At 45.1% G+C, this 15,901-nt stretch overlaps 1 protein-coding gene across 6 annotated transcripts in view; it reads right to left on the bottom strand.

Annotated features, from left to right (window-relative positions):
• Positions 1 to 15,901, bottom strand: part of Dip2b (disco interacting protein 2 homolog B) — a 205,921-nt gene that overhangs the window by 121,126 nt on the left and 68,894 nt on the right. Inside the window, exon 1 of one of the 6 annotated variants that reach the window (XM_052748956.1) lies at positions 3,680 to 3,769. The exons of the other annotated variants lie outside the window; for them this stretch is intronic. Within the exon in view, the coding sequence (XP_052604916.1) occupies positions 3,680 to 3,752 (73 nt within the window). The 5' untranslated portion in view covers positions 3,753 to 3,769. Of the gene's footprint in view, positions 1 to 3,679; positions 3,770 to 15,901 lie in introns of those variants that run through there. 6 annotated transcript variants of the gene reach the window in all.

The following is a 15,901-nucleotide window of genomic DNA, read 5'->3' as shown; positions in this document are numbered from 1 at the left end:
GAATGGCACACAGGCACCTGACATGCAAAAGGGGATTTACAAGGCCCTTCTGCTAACACTTGGGTCGGAACCTGCGGCTGGAACTCCCACACACCCTCTCCTTGGTTCACTAATTTGTTATTTATATACATGGTTGTTCTTTTCTACAAGGTTAAATAAAACATACAAATGAAGTACACACACATACAGATACAATAGAAGGAGCTGATAAATACAAATACTGCTTGCACTCCAAAGAACAGGAGGATGGGCAGTGAGCAGGCTGAGAGGGAGAGGGACCACACAGGCCCCAAAGGCATTCCAGGGAAGATAAATGCTTAAAAGCTGTGGCAAGAAATACAGGTAGTGAAAACACACAGCACAAGAGAGTTTTCTAAAAAAATTAATACAGTGAATTTTTTAATCAGAGAAAGATTTATTTAAAATGAAGTTTTACATATAACTCAATGCATAAAAACAGAAAGAAGTCTTTAAGTAGCATAAAAGGTAATTTGAGCATACAACTTTCTAGTATTTTTCTAAAGACTTATATTTTATTCGTGTGTGCACACAGAAGCCAGGAAGCTGTTGGATCCCGAAGGCTCTGGGCATTTACAGGAATGAGCATCAGGATAGGACCCCAGTTCCCATGTTGCATAGCCAGAGCTCCTAACCACAGAGCATTCTCTCCAGCCCTGGGTTGTTTTCAACTTTGAGACAGACGCTTGCTATATGACATGGGCTAGCTTCAAATTCACAATCTTCCTGCCTCAGCCTCCTGAGTGCTCACATACTAGATGGGCACCACCACACGTGGCTCTAAGCATTCGTGTTTTTAACATTTACTGTTTATACACCAACGGATGAGGGAGAGATTGATGACAGAAAGCTGAAATCCAGGGTGATGCACGTCTGCTGCAGCTGGCTAGCGTCAGTGTACTAGACTGGACAAATGGGGAGGGGAAGGAAGCTTCCTGAAGACCGACAGCAAGGCTAGCTGCCCCAGCCCACTACAGGGATAAAGGTTTGAAAAGAAACAAATGGATTAGAGAGAATGTGAGGATGAGCCACGAGAGAGGAGGAAGACTGGGTTAGATTCCTTAGCAACCAGATGAATACCTGCTGACAGTGAAATAGTAGCTACATTTCTGACGGGACAAAGACACAGGAGCTGAATCGTGCGTGTCTGTGGGACACACGGAGATGCCCATCAACAGGGTGCATACAGACCTAGAATTCAAAACCATGGATTTGGAATGATCAGGATACTGATAAAACTAAGTTACATTTTCTAAGTTATCTGACAACTTCTATAAAAATTCTGATTTAACAACTTCACTTCTATGAATGTATCCAATATTGTATTTATATGTGTACAAACAAAAAAAAAACAGGGAAAGAGTGCCCCATTCTTGTGGTGAGAAACCTGCAAACAAGCCAGCTGCTTCTCAGTGACTTTCAGTCAGCAGCAGCGAGGCCCTGAGGTGGAGGTGGGGCGTTTTTGTCTCAGGTGGAGAATGAGAAGCTGTGAGCACGTGGGAACAAGCGACTGGTACACACGCATGGACAGGACAGCCACACAACACAGGCCTCTCTAGACAACTGGTATACTCTGCATGAACAGGCCTCTCTAGACAACTGGTATACTCTGCAATGAACAGGACAGCCACACAACACAGGCCTCTCTAGACAACTGGTATACTCTGCAATGGACAGGATTTTGATTTATACCATCTCATTTCCCCCATAAGCCAGATACAGCAGTGCACACCTATCATCTAAGTACTGGGAGGCAGAGGTAGAGGATTACTGCAAGTTCAAAGCCAGCCTGATCTACTTGCTGAGTTTTAAGCTGGCAAGGGCTATATATCAAGTTCCCATCTCAAAAACAAACAAATCTTTTTTCCACTAATAAAGAATGAGGCGGGCTGGAGAGACAGCTCAATCATTAAGTTTTCTACTCTTGTAGATAACTGTAGAGCTCTCAAAATCCATATGCATGTAACTCCAGCTCCAGGGGAATCCTATGCCCCTGGGGTATGTGCACACATGTGTGCACACCCACACAGACACAGAATTTTAAAATCTTGATTTATTTATATTTTGAAGATGGAGTGAGGACTAGTGAGATAGCTCAGGGGATAAAGCACCTGCTGTCAAACTGATGACCCCAATTCAATCCCTGGTGCTCACAGGAGGAGGACAAACACCCGCATGCTGCCCTCTGACCTGCGCGCGCGCGCGCACACACACACACACACACACACACACACACACACCATTTTTTAAATGACAAAAACAGGAACAACCATATATGTATATTTGCTAGTATGAAACAGCCAAATTATCTAATGGGAAAAGAACAAGCTGTATTACACTTTGCACAGTGTAGTCAACTGTTGGAACAACAATGTCTTTAAGCACACATGTGTATACTGAAACTGTGACTGTCTCTCTTCTGTGTTCATCTCTGCAGAGCTGGGACTGGACCCCAGGGCCTCATGCACACTGCCAGTGCTCTGCCTCAAACTAACGCAGCAGTTTCATGTCCTAATCTTCTACAACAAACCCATTATTTCAAGAAATTTTAAATTTTCATTTGAAGTACACACTGAACTGTGCAAACTAAATCACAAGATTCATCCACTTCTCTAATAAAACAGTAAAAGTCAAAACCAAAAACCAAGACTCTTCCCATTGGCCAATTCAAGAATTCAGGTAAGCTCAAAGAATTCGCACAGTGAACAGAGGAAGAGGATCCTGCTACACAGGAAACCTTCACTGCAAACAGGAAACTGTTTTCACTGTAAAGTAAGAGACCACTCAGTTCCTTCCCACTCACAACCTCCTCTGGTGTAGGGGTGGGGCACTGCCAACAGCCATCCCTGCTAGTGACTGGCCTCTAAAGGGCTTTCTTCCATACTCACAGTCTCCATCACTCATGGTCAGTAAATAATCTGGGACAAACTTGGATTCGGCAGCTGGACATCCATCAACACTGATTGTCTCAGGTTTTGAAAGGGTCAATCAAGAGAGTCTAATGCTGCCATGCCAATGAGCTCTGTTAGATTTAGAATTGAGCAAAGACATTAAGGAGACCCGGAAGAAACAAGAGTGGCCATAAGCATGTGAAGACTGTGATGTTGGCTCCTAAAAATCTCTTTTCTGACTGTAAAGTTCTTTACAACCGGCTCCTCTGAGGCTTGTCTTCTACCACGGTTCCTGTTCCTCCTCGGGCTCATCTCCTGCAACCCTGTGCACACTTGTGTGGGAGCACTTAGCACACACTGGTGTTTCAATGACCTGTTTACACCTCTGGCTCCCACTAGACTGCACTTGAAGGCAGGGATTGTCTTGTTCAACAAGTGGCCCGCCCGCAGCCTGGTACAATGCGCACTTGCTGAACCAGAGACTGGAGGAATTGGTGAAACAGAAGCAGCGAGGACAATAAATCAGAGACATGTGCAGTTGGGTGGAGAGCTGGAAGGGAAGAGAAAGAAGTCTTTACTTCAGCAGGAGCTGAAAGGCCTCAGGAAAGGAACCCAAAGAAGTTTACAGCCACGCCTGTAATCCCAGCACTCAGGAGGCAGAGGCAGGCGGGCCTCTGTGAGTTCAAGGCCAGCCTGGTCTACAGAGTGAGACTTTGTCTAAAACAACAAAACAACAACAATAAAAGTGACCAGAAAAGCACTTGTACAACCTGGGGAGGAAGGGACAGACGCACACCATGGAGCCTCGGCTGTGGAGGAAGCCAGGGAGATGCAGACGCACATGCCACTCCATCATGCCCGTCCTTCCACGTCTGTGTCCTGCCCAGCAGGCTCAGAACTCTCCCCTCACTCTCCCCTGACGAGGTGCTCAGACTGCGCTGCTGCCGCACTACAGGAGCGCTTTTTTCCTACAGCAGCGGCAGGCTTTTCCTACAGCAGCGGCAGGCTTTTCCGACTTGACCGCCTTTCACTGCCCGCTGCACAGTTGTCCCTCAGGCCGCTGCAGGTGCCGCAGACCAGTGAAGGGCTCCACGCATGCTAGGCAAACACTCTACCACTGCCCTACAATCCCAGCCTTGATGATTTGTTTTCTTAAAGATTTATTCTCTTTTTAATCCTCTCTCTGCCCCTCCCCTGTGTGTGTGGTGGGAGGGAGAGAAACCAGCTTTGTGGAATCATTCTCCCCACCCTCATGCTGGGTTCCAGGGATGGAGCTCAGGCCATCAGGCTTGGGGCGAGCACCTTTACTCACTGAGCCGTCTCTCCAGCGTGGAGTTTTTGAGAACTAAGCAAATACAGAGATGGGCTTCTCCCTGCCACTAAGATAACGCGTTTTCCACCCACACGTATGCTTATCAGAGAACACCTGTCCAAAGGTCTGCAGCAGCTGGCTACGGAAGGAAGTCCAGGGTCATAAAAACAACCAGTCGGCCAGGAGCAGGCTGAGACCCATGTAACTTAAACAGTCTAGTCACCTTCAAAATTCTGCCTCAGCGAGGTGGAGAAGACACTCTGATGCTGCTGTGAAGTTGAGTTGACACCCTCACACAGACATGCATGCAGACAAGACACCAATGCACACTAAATTAAAAAAAATCATTAAAAATAAATAAAAATGAAAAATTGCTAGAGGTGGTAGCAAGATGGCAGCAGCCACTTCAAGTTCAGCATTGGGGCAAAACTCAGCCTGTGTTAGTTTCATGCCCACTTACTGCCAAACCTAAAAAAAGAAAAGTTATAAGAAAAAAAAGTTATCTTCAAACTGATACCTTTTCCCCACTTATTCAACCCGTTACAGGGAGATTTTAGGTCGGGAAGGACTTTAGGACGTTAGGACGGCTGCGGAGTCCAACATAAGTTGTAACAATTCAGACACAAAGAAATGTTCACAAATCCACACAGAGGAAAAGAGAGAAATACCACTGAGAATGCCAATGAGGCCCATCCGGAAGCTGACCTGAAAAAGGCAGAAAAGCTACGTGATACCTAAGAAATTATTTTTATTAAGTTTTATGTTTCCTTCGAATGAAGATTCTTTAGTTAACTGTACATGCATTTAGTGTGTGTGTGCTTGTGTGTGGCATACGCACATGTGAGAGCTTATAAGGGAGTATGCACACCATGGCATGCACCTAAAGATAGGGGACAGCTCTCCCTCTTACCCTGTGGGTCCCGGGAATCAAACTTAGGTCATCAAGTATTGTGGCAGTTACCCACCCAGCCATCTCACAGTCCTAAAATGAAAACAGATACTCAGTGTATTCCGTACAGCAGCCAAACATCTTCAAACATCCTCTGTCCTGAGACAGGCTCACGAGAATACAAACCAACTTTGGCTTTGCCCCTCAAACCTAAAGCCTTTCCCTGCTGTTTCTTGGTGCATATGAACTGTGAATGTCTATGAGGATTCTAATGAACTAAATACACTGTTTGGGGCAGCACAGTGGCTCACCAGGCCAGGCATTGCTGTGGAAGCCTGAGTTAGTGCCCAGGAACCCAGATAAAGGTGGAGGGCAGAAGTGACCGTGCTCACAATACACACAATTGTTTTAAAACCTTAAAATTACTGATTTACTTCTAACACTTTTTGTGTCTCTTTCTACATGTAAGTGAAATAAATTTGTGTTGAAAAGGCAAAGTTTTCATAATTAAGAAAGAAATGAAGTTCTTTCTTAATTATGAAGCTATTATAATCTGTAGTGAATTCCAAGCCAGCTTGAGCTAGCGTGAGATCTTGTCTAACAAAAGTTAGAAGATGAGAATCTTCACTTATCTAATAATTTTCAAATCAGTTTGTTTTTTTGTTGTTATTGTTTTTTGGGTTTCTGTTTGGTTGGGTGGTTGGTTGTTGGTTGGTTTTTTGAGAGAGGGTTTCTTTGTGCACCATTGATGGCTGTCCTTAGAACTTATTATGGTAACTAATTTCTTTTTTTTAAATCAACCTTGTTAACTTTACACAACAATTTTTGAAAGAAATGAAGATGTTCAACTTTCCATTCTCAGTGGATGTCCTCTCACCTCATTAGAAGAGGGACTAGACATTTCTGTGTAAGAACTAGAAGTAAGCCCCACTGCACTCTCCTAAAACTCCAATCATAGGACAGTTTTGGCTCCACAGCTCAGCTTTCTAGGTCAAATATATGACTTCTTACAAATGGTATTTTACTAAAGGCATCATACAAGTTCAAACAAATGAAAGGCAACCAAGTGAAACACTTAAGACACTGAGAAGCTGAACTAACTCTACGTGTGATTACATCATTATGCAGCTGGCTAAATTAATCTCGCTGATGCAAAGGGTATGTATGTTCCTTTGTCCACTTAGACAAACTGCCTGCACAGAATTGTGCTCTACAAATGGCCGACTGTGAAAAGGAGCAGGAGGAATGGCGGGCAGAGGAGAAAGCACAGGCTGTGGAGAAGCAGCCCCCCCCACACACACACACCCCTTAGACTCTTGCCATTCACCTGCTCCTAAGGCCACTGAGCAAACAGGCTGCAGAGGGAGTAAAACCGAATAGCTCCTCCCCGGGTGCTTCTGGTGGGACTTTAAGAGAATGATACGAAAGTCACTGGCACTTAGCATACACTCAATTAGTTTTAGTTGACACACCCCAGCCCTACCCCACCCAGAAGTCCTAATATACCTTTATATTTAAAGGTTCATTTAGAAAATTCTAGGTTGACTGGATCTTTTTAGGCACCTGCTCTACAGTTGAGCATTGTGGCTCCACAGTTCTCTGGCTCCATCTTTTTGAAAGAAGAGGGGCTGGTGAGAACGCTTAGCAGGTAACAGTACCTCATGCACAAGCCTGCAACATGAGTTCCATCCCTGCAATCCAGTGTAGAAGGAGAGATCGGACTTCTGAACATGACCTCTGACCTCCAAGTGCTGCTGTTGGCACACCCATCCCCCCAATGACTATAGTAAAACGTTTGAAAACAATATTAGGCCGGGCGGTGGTGGCGCACGCCTTTAATCCCAGCACCCAGGAGGCAGAGGCAGGCGGATCTCTGTGAATTCAAGGCCAGCCTGGCCTACAGAGTGAGTTCCAGGACAGCCAGGACTGTTTCACAGAGAAACCCTGTCTTGAAAAACCAAACCAAACCAAACCAACAAAAAAAGAAAAAAGAAAGAAAAGAAAACATTAGAAGAGGAAAGAGGGTGCCTGGTGTCTGCGAGGTGCTACTCTGGCCACTGAAAGTCAACAAAATCAGTAGCTTCAGATGCTGGCAGACGACGAGAGGAAACCAGCTTCTCACAGAAGAGGGAAGTGAGGGAGATCTGTCAGCATGTGCACATGTGAATGTACACGGTGCCATCATACACGGCACAGAGGACTCGATGCACATAACTGTGGATGTCAAGATAAAGGGTCATTTTCTCTATGGCTGCCTCATCTCTCAGACAGTCATCTTTAATTTTCTCAGAAAGTGGGAAAACCATTTCACTGCAGTGATCCATGCAGTGTAGGCGAGTGCTCTGCTTTTACTCCCCATCCACTGGCACAGTTTTTAAAGATCTGTAACAACCAACAAAGCCACACTAAGCAATGCATGCATCAACAGGCATGCTGCATCAACAGGCGAGATGAAATGAGCTGATCAAAACCAAGCATGTCCTCTGAAGTACAGACACAAAGGAGGAGCTTCTGTAAAGAGCTGAAGAACGTCGCCAACTCACACCTCTGAAGACCAAGGTGCAGAGAGAGGGAAGACACCACCGGAGGAGAGCACCGCACGCACCGCACGCACCGCCAGCACATGCGAGAGCGGAGATAAGGGCCGTCTCAGGGCGGGAAAGGCTTGCCAATGCCACAGGAAGCCCATTTCAGTGTTTGGCAGGGTTTGTAGTGTGGGGATCCACGCATCAGGAGACTTAGGTTTTCATTTCAGTTCTGATATAAACTAGTTCTTTTGATCCTAGGCTATACTCTGCCTCAGTTCCCTCATTGGAAGGGAGGAAGATCACATGATCATTGTCTGGCATTGCTAGCATGTAGCAAGTCAAAGGCAAAAGAGGATATCCAGTGGGCAGCAGATGAGAGCCAGCATGAATATAGAGATTTTAGCAACCATCAGCGTAGGAGGTGGCAGCTGAAGTGTGGTGTGAATGATATCACCCAGAAAGAATTCTGTGTGAGAGGAGAGGAGGGAAGAAATCCTGGGGTAAACTGGAGTGGGGGAAGATGGACTCAGAAGCAAGGAAGCCAGGAAAGGACAGAAGGAAAGGAGAGGAGAAAGAATGACGGATGCAGCCCCAAGTGTAAAGCAAGTGCTGAAATATGAACGTTGCCAGCTCCATCGCCAGTGGCCCAGTTAACAGTTTACAGGAAGAGTGCGGGCAGAGGCAGGCTGTCAGAAGGGAAGAATGAGTCTCCTCAGTCCTTCAGTAAGTCTCCACAGGAATGAGGAGTCTATGGGCTACGGGGGGTGGGGTGTCCCCTAAAGATGGACAAATGCATATCTTAACTAGAAAGCACTATGAAATAGAGGTTGAAACGCTGACTAATACAGCCTGCAAATACTAAGAACCTCCTAAGTGCCAAGTATTACTTTAGCTGGGGACATTGCCCCAGAATTTAATCACACTCACGAAGTTTACAGTCTCTTCCAGAATAGAGACATCAAGAAATTCTATAATTAATGATGTAATAACACACTGGATGAGGTGCGCTAAGAACTTTGAGACTCCGATAGGGTCATCCCAATGAAGCACGTGGTTCAATGGTTAGTCCAGGGGCCTCCCAGCCTCTGCTGGATTGGTGGTATATACCCTAGATCTGTGAGTCCTTAATGGCGTGTAAATGTCCTAAGGGAGCTGGCAGCCTTGGGCCAGTCACCTCTGAGAAGCCACAGTCTTTTTAGCTCACTGTATGAAACAAATGTAGTACTTTCTGTGTTTGTCCAGGCGTTTAAAAGGCTGAAACACTGGGGGACTTTAATGGTACTTCTTCCTCTGACGAGCAACAAAGAGCGGGTAGAGAGAACAGCACAGGTCATGCAGATGACCTGTTACCTGTACATGGACTGTAAGAGAGCTGACAGCCACTGGGGTCTAAATCGACAACCACTGTCTAATATTCTGCTAAGAGGACAGGACAAGAAGGGGGGCATTTTGTTTGGTTTTGAATTGTGTGTGCATGTGTATGTGAGAATACAGGAGTGCAGGTGTACACACATGCCATGTCTTGTGTGTGGGTCTCTGCCTCTCTAAGCTTCAGTTTCTCCAGCTGCAAAATGTGTTAAGAGAATCCACACACTATTAAAAGAGCTAATTCATATAGAGGGCCTTCCTTCATGGATTCCTAGCACAGAGTAAACACACTAAAGGCAAAAGAAGTTAACTCAAGAAATGCACTGAGTAGGGTGTGATGCCGGTACTAAACATTTGGGAGCTGCACATGTACAATCAGGATCAAATCCAATAACAAGGGCAGCATCATGGGACTTAACATGGCTGTGGCAGCTACTGCATTTCTTACAAGGAACTCAAACATGGGTGGCGATTTAAGTGCTACTGAAGAGGGTCAGTATGAAGGACACTGCATGTATGAGCATAAATGCCTACCCAGCTCCAACTCAGGAAGAATTTGCCTATATCTGAATCTTCATACCCTACGAATCAATGTCCAATAAAAGGTGAATGGCTTATATAAAAAATATGAAAGAGAAAAAAAGAAATATAACTAAGCTGTCTTGGAATTATAACAAATGACTCATAATTTAGATACTTATGTGCCATCATTAAGCAAATACAATTTTGGATTAGCTGCTAGATCAGTAGTTCTCAACCTTACTAATGCTGCAACCATTTTGTTGTGGAATATTAGTTGAAGATGTGTTACATTCATTTATGCTGTGGAATATTTGTTTAATGGTACAAAGATGTGTTGCATTTGTTTAACTCTGTGAAGCTGTTACTTTGCCTGCCCAAAGCACCTGTGCTGTGGGATAATGCTTTTGTGCACCGGTTTAATAAAACACTGATTGGCCAGTTGCCAGGCAGGAAGTATAGGCGGGATAAGCAGACAAGGAGAATTCTGGGAATAGGAAGGCTGAGTCAGGAGATGCCAGCCTGCCGTCCAGGGAGCAGCATGTAATGGCACGGAACACGTGGCGACATACAGATTATCAGAAATGGGCTGAGTTTAAGTGTAAGAGCTAGTCAGTAGTGAGCCTGAGCTAATGGCCAAGCAGTTTTAATCAATATAAGCCTCTGTGTGTTCACTTGGGGGACGAGAGTGGAAAAGACTTGTCCCAAACACAGGCCAGGAGGGACCTGAGAAATTCCTGACTACACACCTGATTGGTCTAATAAAGAGCTGAATGGCAAATAGCTAGGCAGGAGAGGAGTAGACGAGGCTGCCAGGCAGAGAGAATAAATAGAAGGAGAAAAAGAAGAGACAGAGAGGAGCGAGAAGAGGAGGAGAAGAGGACACCAGGGGCCAGCCACTCAGCCACACAACCAGCTATGGAGTAAGAAGTAAAGAAAAATATACAGAATAGAGAAAGATAAAAGCCCAGAGGCAAGAGGTAGATGGGATAATTTAAGAAAAGCTGGCTAGAAATAAGCCAAGCTAAGGTCAGGCATTCATGAGAGAGAATAAGTCTCTGTGTAGTTATTTGGGAGCTGGGTGGCAGGCCCCCAAAGAGCAAAGAGAAAAAAAAAATACACCCTTAAATACAGTACCTCATGTTGTGGTGACCTCCAACCATAAAATTATTTTGCTACTAGTTCCTAAATGTAATTTTATTACTGTTATGAATCATAATGTAAGTATCTGATGTGCAGGATATCTGATATGTGACCCCTGTGAAAGGGTTGTTCAGTCCCCCAAAGAGTCGCAACCCCCAGGCTGAGAACCACTGTGCTAGAGGGCGTTCTGCATATTTCTACAACTGGAATGCCTACTGTCACCTGCAGGGGTTCAAATCTCTAATAACCAGAGACATCTACTGCTTTCCTACAATTTCACTTGAGGGAACACACACGCACACATATAAACACACACGTGCGCGCGTGTGCACACACACACACACACACACACACACACACACACACACACACACACACTCCTTATCCTACAATAGCAAAGATAACAATGCAAGCAACAACTCTGAGGTTCTGACGGGTGTTTCCTGTACTTCATTCAGGTGCTGATCATAACCAAGCCAAAGATGCGAAGGAAAATATTACGACTCACACAGTGACCAGGCTCCTGCCAACAGCCCCACCTGTAACACACCACCAACAGAAGCTCCTGCCGACTTCCCCACACATGACACAATATACTACTCATGTGATAATGGAAAAGTATGCTTTCAAGACTACTGACACGGAACTGTGAATATTAAGCAATCTAAGTATTCCACATAACAACTGTGATGCTGACAGTTAAGATCACCATTCTAGAATAAACACTGACATAATCAAATGCTAAGTCTGTTAAAAACAACTTAGATTTTATAGCTATGTTCTTGAAAATCTCAAAATTATTAAAATTATTACATGAAAAATACTATTGTTGCTGGGCATGGTAATACTTAATCTCAGCACTTGGGAGATAGGCAGGCATATCTCAGTGAGTTAGAGGCTAGCCTGAGACTCCCCACAACCCCTTTTTTTTTTCTTCCTGCCACTGCCTCCTGCATGCTGAGGTTAAAGGGTGGTGGCACATGCCTTTAGTCCGAGCACTTGGGAGGCAGAAGCAGGTGAATTTGAAGCCAACCTAGTCTACAAAACAAGTTCCAGAACAGCCAAGGCTACACAAAGAAACCCTGTCTCCAAAAATGGACAAACAGAATGTATCATCATACCCAGTTTTTTTTCTTTCCTCATTTGAAACGAATACTATTTCACATATCACTTTTTTCCAGAACAAAACTTGTTTTGTTAAGGCAGAGTCTCCTGTACAGCCCAGGCTGGCCTCTAATTCATGATTCTCCTGCCTTAGTGTAGGGTGAAAAGTTCCCCCAATTATGTATATATGGGATGAGAGGCCTACAAAGGCCAGAGGTGATGGAGCCCCTCTGAGTTGGAGTTAACAGGCAGTGTGAGCCACCTGATGTGGGTGCTGGGAACGTAAGTCAGGTCCTCTGCAAGAGCAGCATGAACTCCTTAACTGCTGAGCCGTCTCTCCAGCCCCACTATTGTGTGTTTTGTTTGTGTTCTGACAAATAAGCTTGCCTGGAGATCAGAGGGCGGAGCCAGCCATTAGTTAACCATAGAGGCCAAGAAGTGGTGGCATACACCTTTAATCCCAGCACTTGGGAGGAGGAAGCAGGAAGATCAGGAGTTCAAGGTCAGCCTGGGCTACACGAGATTGATCCAGTCTCAAAGAGAAACAGACGGGCAGTGGAGGCTCAAACCTTTGCTCCCAGCACTTGGGAGTCACACATCTTTAATCTCAGCACTAGGTAGGTGGAGACAGGAATATAAGGCAGGGATAGACAGGAGCTCATGCCCATTCAGTGTGAGGATTCACATAGGTAAGAAGTCTCTGGTGACTGACTGCTCTGCTTCTCTGATCTATCAGCTTTCACCCTAACATCTGACTCCAGGTTTTTACTGTTAGGATCATGCTTCACCCCACACATTTTTTAAGAATGTAATCATGGGGCCAGTGAAATGGCTTGTCAGGTTGAGAGGTCCCTGCCTCCATACCCGATGACCCAAGTTCAATCATCAGAACCCACACAGTGGAAGGAGAGGACTGACTCCCACAGGCTGACCTCTTACCTCCACACATGCATGCACAGCACACACAAGAGCAACACATATATACTAAGTAAACAAATGTAAAAAAAAATTAAAGGCAATCATAATATTTTAATATAATATGAAAAAGGAGACATCATTATAATCACCAAAGGACAAACATCTAAAAACCTGCCAAATAAGCACAGACTGTGAGTGGCAGCCCAGTGACTGTAGCAGCCCAGCGACTGTCTGTCTTCCATGGAGCAACTGTAGCAGCCCAGTGACTGTCTCTGTCTTCCATAGAGCAACTGTAGCAGACCAGCAACTGTCTCTGTCCTTCATAGGGCAACTGTAGCAGCCCAGCAACTGTCTGTCTTCCATAGAACAACTGTAGAAGCCCAGTGACTGTCTCTGTCTTCCATAGAGCAACTGTAGAAGCCCAGTGACTGTCTCTGTCTTCCATAGAGCAACTGTAGAAGCCCAGTGACTGTCTCTGTCTTCCATAGAGCAACTGTAGAAGCCCAGCGACTGTCTCTGTCTTTCATAGAGCAACTATAGCAGCCCAATGACTTCTCTGTTTTTCATAGAGACTGTAGCAGCCCAGTGACTTCTCCGTCTTCCACAGAGAGACTGTAGCAGCCCAGTGACTGTGTCTGTCTTCCATATCAGTGTTCTTAGCTGGGTAAACAACCACCCAGAAACACCCAGATCACCTTTCCCACTGAGGTCATAACAGTGTGCTCATAACAGACATTCTTGCTGTGGATATCGATCACTCTGTATGCTGTGAATGTGTTGCTCTGATTTGGTTGATAAATAAAATGCTGCCAGTAGCCAGGTAGGAAGTATAGTATAGGCGGGACAAGCAGAGAGGAGAATTCTGGGGACAGGAAGGCTGAGTCAGGAGACACTGTCAGCCGCCACCACCATGAGAAGTAAGATAGTAAGATGTAAAGTACTGGTAAGCCACAAGGCACATGGCAATTTATAGGTTAATAGAAATGGGTTAATTTAAGATATAAGAACTAGACAGCAAGAAGCCTGCCACAGCCATACAGTTTATAAGTAATATAAGTGTCTGTTTGTTTACTTGGGTCTGAGCAGCTGCGGGCCCGGGCAGGACTGGAGAAAACTCTAGCTACACAATCTGTCCATCTTTCAGGTACTGGACCTAAATGGAAAGTTCGTGTCCTCCGTTCCTCTCCTCTCCTGTTGATGTCTGAAACAGGGCTGTGGTGAACAACCATCTTGGACCACCAGTTGTGAGCCAGATGCAAGGACTGGGAAGGAACATGCCAGCCAAGAGCCTAGCATTTGCACTTCATGAAGGACAGCTATACTAGTTCAGACCATCTTAAATGCCTGTTGTCTGCCACATGAACCCATAATGTAGGAACTATTCGGTAAATAAGATATTTTCAGTCAGTGGCAAATAACTGCTGCTACAGGGTTCTCCAGCAGAGCCACAAACTGTTACTGAGACATTTAAAAGCTATTTTAACTGTTATTTAGGTAAGACACATCTCTAACAAACTTCACAGCTAATCAGTTTATACAAATGGAATCATGAACTGGGCTGAAATTTTACAAGGCAAATATGGTTTACTTACCTGTAATTAGAGCATGGGGAGGGGCGGAGCACACAACACATGCTTAACTCCACACACATTAAGAGGACCAGTGAAACGTTCAGAAGGTAAAGGCACTTGTTGCCAAGCTGATGACCTGGGTTCAGTCTTCAGGATCTCCATGGTAGAAGGCGAGACCTTCCACAGGATCCCACAACATGTGCATGCATGCATGCATACAAACACACGCACACACACACACACACACACACGCATGCACACGCACACACGCGCACACACACACGCCCTCTAAATAAATAAACATGTAGTAAAGATTTTTCAAAAGTCTTTGAGTTAGTGGATCAATAAAGTATGTTGCTAATATTTCTGATCAATGCTATTTCTAGAGAGACTGACAAGCACATGGGCCACGGCAGGCACGTAGAGGTGAGAAGACAATTTTGTGGAGCTGGTTCCCTCCTTCCACCTTTACTTGGGTTCTAAGACTCAAAGTCGGGTTGTCAGGCTTGCGAGGCACCTGCTCAGCCACCTCACAACCCACCAAATGGCTTTTCTAAACTGCACTTGTGTTACTTTTCACTATTAGAGTAAAACCAGCAAGCATGTGATATGCTGCTCTTGTCTCAAATATCATCAAAACAAACGATAGTAAAAACAGACGCGTGACACAATTTCTAACTTCTGATAGTAACATGCTGAAGGGTGCAGCCTGAAAAAAAGCAAAGTGTGTGAGTGAAGAACCATGCTTTCCCCGGGTTCAGATTAAGAGCCTGCCATACCAGAACAATCGGGAATTCCCAGAAATGCCCCAAATGTGAGCCAAATTAACTCTGATAGTAAAGGCATATGCTTAGTCACACTTCAGTACGAGGCTTTTCCTTAAAACTACTAAGGTAGGGCTGGGCTGACAGCTCACTGGTTAAGAGCACCGTCTGCTCCTGGAGAGGACCTGGGTTTGATTCCTGGCAGCTAACACCCTTCTCACTCCTCCTTCAAAAGCTATTCTGCATTTAGCACAGTATTCAAGGCACATCACTGGCTGGGAAAAAACAATCCATCAGGAGTCTACCTGACATTCAAAACAATGCAAAGAAAAGAATTTAGTGGTCGAGTCAGTGCCAAGGTCAGTATCTCCCCATTGTTCTAAATCAGCAAGCCAAGGTCTGGAATCAGGCCAGGCTTAATCATCAGTTTGAATTTATCCTTGAGCAGCAGGTCCTCAGGAAAAAACCTCCAATAGATCTAGTAGCATCAAAAAGTGAATTTAAATTGCCTACGGCAACCAAAGAGCTTAAAATTCCAAGAGACAAGGGCTGGGGCTGTAGCTCAAATGACAGGGTGCCCGTCTAGCTCACACGTCTAGCTTGGTCTCCAGCACCACACAGAATTGGGCCTGGTGACACACACCTGTAATTCCATGCTTAGGAGGCAGAGGCAGGAGAATCCGAAGTTCAAGATCACTCTGAATTACACAAGTCCAGTCTAGGCTGACGTGAAAGTCTGAAAAAGTGGAAAAAAAAAAAAAAAACAACGGAACAGCCAATCATTTTCCCCACTACTAAAGCTGCACATCAGCCACTACCTCTCCCCTACTTCCCGGGGTAAGCGTGGTGAAATGATCCAAACCTTTTCTAAAGGAT

The sequence above is a fragment of the Peromyscus californicus genome, unplaced genomic scaffold (genome assembly GCF_007827085.1).
Source record: "Peromyscus californicus insignis strain IS unplaced genomic scaffold, ASM782708v3 Scaffold_20__1_contigs__length_68692818, whole genome shotgun sequence".
Classification (NCBI taxonomy): Eukaryota; Metazoa; Chordata; class Mammalia; order Rodentia; family Cricetidae; genus Peromyscus; species Peromyscus californicus.
This window is presented reverse-complemented; position numbering and strand designations above follow the sequence as displayed.